This window comes from Notothenia coriiceps, unplaced genomic scaffold, assembly GCF_000735185.1.
Source record: "Notothenia coriiceps isolate Sejong01 unplaced genomic scaffold, NC01 NC01_scaffold00011323, whole genome shotgun sequence".
NCBI lineage: Eukaryota > Metazoa > Chordata > Actinopteri > Perciformes > Nototheniidae > Notothenia > Notothenia coriiceps.
Genome location: NW_011344024.1, coordinates 1 through 2,799, shown reverse-complemented (window position 1 = coordinate 2,799; position 2,799 = coordinate 1). Strand labels below are relative to the sequence as shown.

General features: G+C 49.3%; 1 protein-coding gene across 1 annotated transcript; it reads left to right on the top strand.

Moving 5' to 3' along the window:
* Window positions 1-5: 5 nt before the first annotated feature.
* Window positions 6-2,716, top strand: LOC104946666 (titin-like; the record flags this gene model as incomplete). The annotated part of the gene is made up of 5 exons (XM_010772542.1): window positions 6-201; window positions 692-797; window positions 1,294-1,490; window positions 1,920-2,228; window positions 2,438-2,716. Coding segments are annotated over 5 exons (1,087 nt in total), but the record flags the coding sequence as incomplete, so codon positions are not given.
* Window positions 2,717-2,799: the final 83 nt, after the last annotated feature.

Sequence of the window (2,799 nt, the reverse complement as noted above, 5' to 3'; positions counted from 1 at the left end):
TCACTAACTACGTGGTGGAGAAGAGGGACGTCCGGCGCAAAGCCTGGCAGGCGGTGGACACCACGGTGAAGGAGCTGAAGTACACCGTGACGCCGCTCAACGAGGGCTCGCTCTACGTGTTCCGCGTCGCTGCTGAGAACAGCGCCGGGATGGGAGAGTTCTGCGAGATGGAGGACGCCGTGCTCGCCAAAGACACATTCAGTGAGTACCGGCTGCTTCTAGGGCTCTCATGGCTAGTGAGCATGGTCAGGGTGGCTTGTTAAATGAGACACAGGAGAGTTCAACCTGGATCATAAGCTGTGTTAGAGCTGAAGGCTTCATCCACAGCAACAGATACCCATTTATACATTATTGCTGTTATGATTGGCTGTGACTAAGACAAAATCACAGACCATCTATTTCTATTTATTTATTTTAGGGGCAGGTAATATAAGATAATGTTCTTCTCCCTGCTCCTGTCTGCACTTTAAGAATAAAGCCATACATGTTGGGATGAAGCAAATAGCGAGAACCAAGTTGTACATTTTGAGATGAGTCGTCCGTGTCAAGAGAAATGTCAAAATATTGAGAAAGAAAGTAAATGTGAAGTAAGAAGTATTTTAACTGTGCTTCATAAAGGAGTTGAGTTGATATCTCTACGAGAGCTTCATGATGGACCCTCAAACTGATTTATTCTCCATGCACCTTGCAGCCACCCCCGGACCCCCCTACGCCCTCACCGTGGTCGAGGTCACCAAGAGACATGTTGAGCTCAAGTGGGAACCCCCCAAGAGCCACGGAGGAAGACCCATCACCAAGTAAGCGTCCTGAAACAGCCCTGCAGAAGACGTTTGTAGTTTAAACCTAATCTATACTTCAGCCACTGAGGGATGGGACGGGAGAACTGGTTGGGACGCGTGTCCCAGACGATAAACCCATGTCCATATGAGTCGTATCTTTGAATCTATCATTTATTTTATGTCCAATATATTCACCTTAATGAATGTATCCGCATTGCTACTTCTGTTACCATTCAGAGGAACAATATATGCCTGCCAGTCACGCTCTGATACAAACAGGTTAACACACACTCATCTCGACACGGTTAAAAGCTGTTTGCTTCCCGTCACTCACACCTGATCACCCGGTGATCACCTGTATGCTCTCAAGTGAACGCTCCATCCTGTGTTCAATCTCAGAACTGCATGTTACATCAAACGTGTGCAGATCAAAACAAACTAAATACATTATGGCTCCAACAGTGTTCTTTAGAACATCTCCCCTCCCTCTGAACCTCCGCTCACCTGTCCTCAGGTACGTCATCGAGAAGAAGGAGAAGCTGGGGTCCCGCTGGCTGAAGTGCTGCAAGACCCCCGACAAACAGTCCCAGTTCAAGGTGACGGACGTGGACGAGGGCACCGAGGTGCAGTTCCAGGTCCGGGCGGAGAACGAGGCTGGGGTGGGAGACCCCAGCGAGCCCACCGAGATCCTGACCATCGAGGACGCCACCAGTAAGAGCCCCCCCCCCAAATCCGCAGCCAACAGACACGCTAAACTTCACAGAGTTTGGAAAACCAGAAAGAATCCAGCCAAAATATGTTCTGCTATTTTACTGTTGTATGTAGTGTTGGATATTTGACTTTGACCCTTTTTATATAAATATATTTATTTATTTTATTTTATAATTCATATTTTTGCTTCTTATGTTGCATATCTTTTCTATTTCATTTTTTTATTTTGCATTTTACTTTTTATATTTATATAACTATTTCATCTTTTTATTTCACATCGTCACTTTAACTCGTTTATATAAATGTTATATTTTCTACCTTTTGAACCATCATGAATCCCAGTTCCCGGGATCAAAGAAGTATTCTGATTGGTAGAAAGTTCGTAAAGCACCTGGATGTTTTTTAAATGGGCCCCCCCCTCCTCCTCAGGCGCCCCCTCCCCCCCTCTGGAGTTGGCAGTACCTGAGGCCAGCCGGGAGCACATCAGCGTCACCTGGAAGCCCCCGACCAAAGACGGCGGCTCCCCGATCTCCGGGTACCACGTGGAGGTGGCCGAGGCCCGGCCCGAGCTCAAGTGGCTGCGCGTCAACAACCGGCCAATCAAAGAGCTCAGCTTCAGGATCGACGACGGCATCAAGCCCGAGAAGAAATACGTGATCCGGGTCCGCGCCATCAACGCCGTGGGAGTGAGCGACCCCTCCGACGTCTCCGACAAGGTCTTCACCAAAGACCCCGACTGTAAGCAGCTCTGCCTTTTATTCCCTCCCTTTAATGTTCCTCATCAATACTCCTTAAGAAAATATGATAGAAGTAATCAGTCATAAATATGCAGGAAACAGGTAAGGCTTTAAAAGTCAAGAAAAGGCCTCTTCTGTGGATTTAATAATATATAGGAAGTGAAAGTATGATGATAACCTCAGAATAATAAATGTCCCCTGCCCCCCCAGGCGCCCCCACCCTGGACCTGGCGTCTCAGGAGGTGGTGGTGGTGGAGGGGGAGAAGCTGCAGCTGAAGGTCCCCTACAGAGCCATCCCCACCCCCAAGATGGTGTGGAAGAAGGACGAGGTGGAGTGCAAGGCTGGCGAGCGGCTGTCCATGACGGTGGAGATGAACAGCGCCCACCTGGACCTTCTGAAGAGCAGCCGGGCCGACGCCGGCGCATACGCCATCACGCTGGAGAACAGCCTGGGCAGCGCCACCGGCACCGTCACCGTCAAGGTCATCGGTACGAGAACTTCACACTAATACACTGTTTAGGACTGGGGGCAAAGGCTGGACCCACCATGCCGACTCTTCAGAGGGACTGAT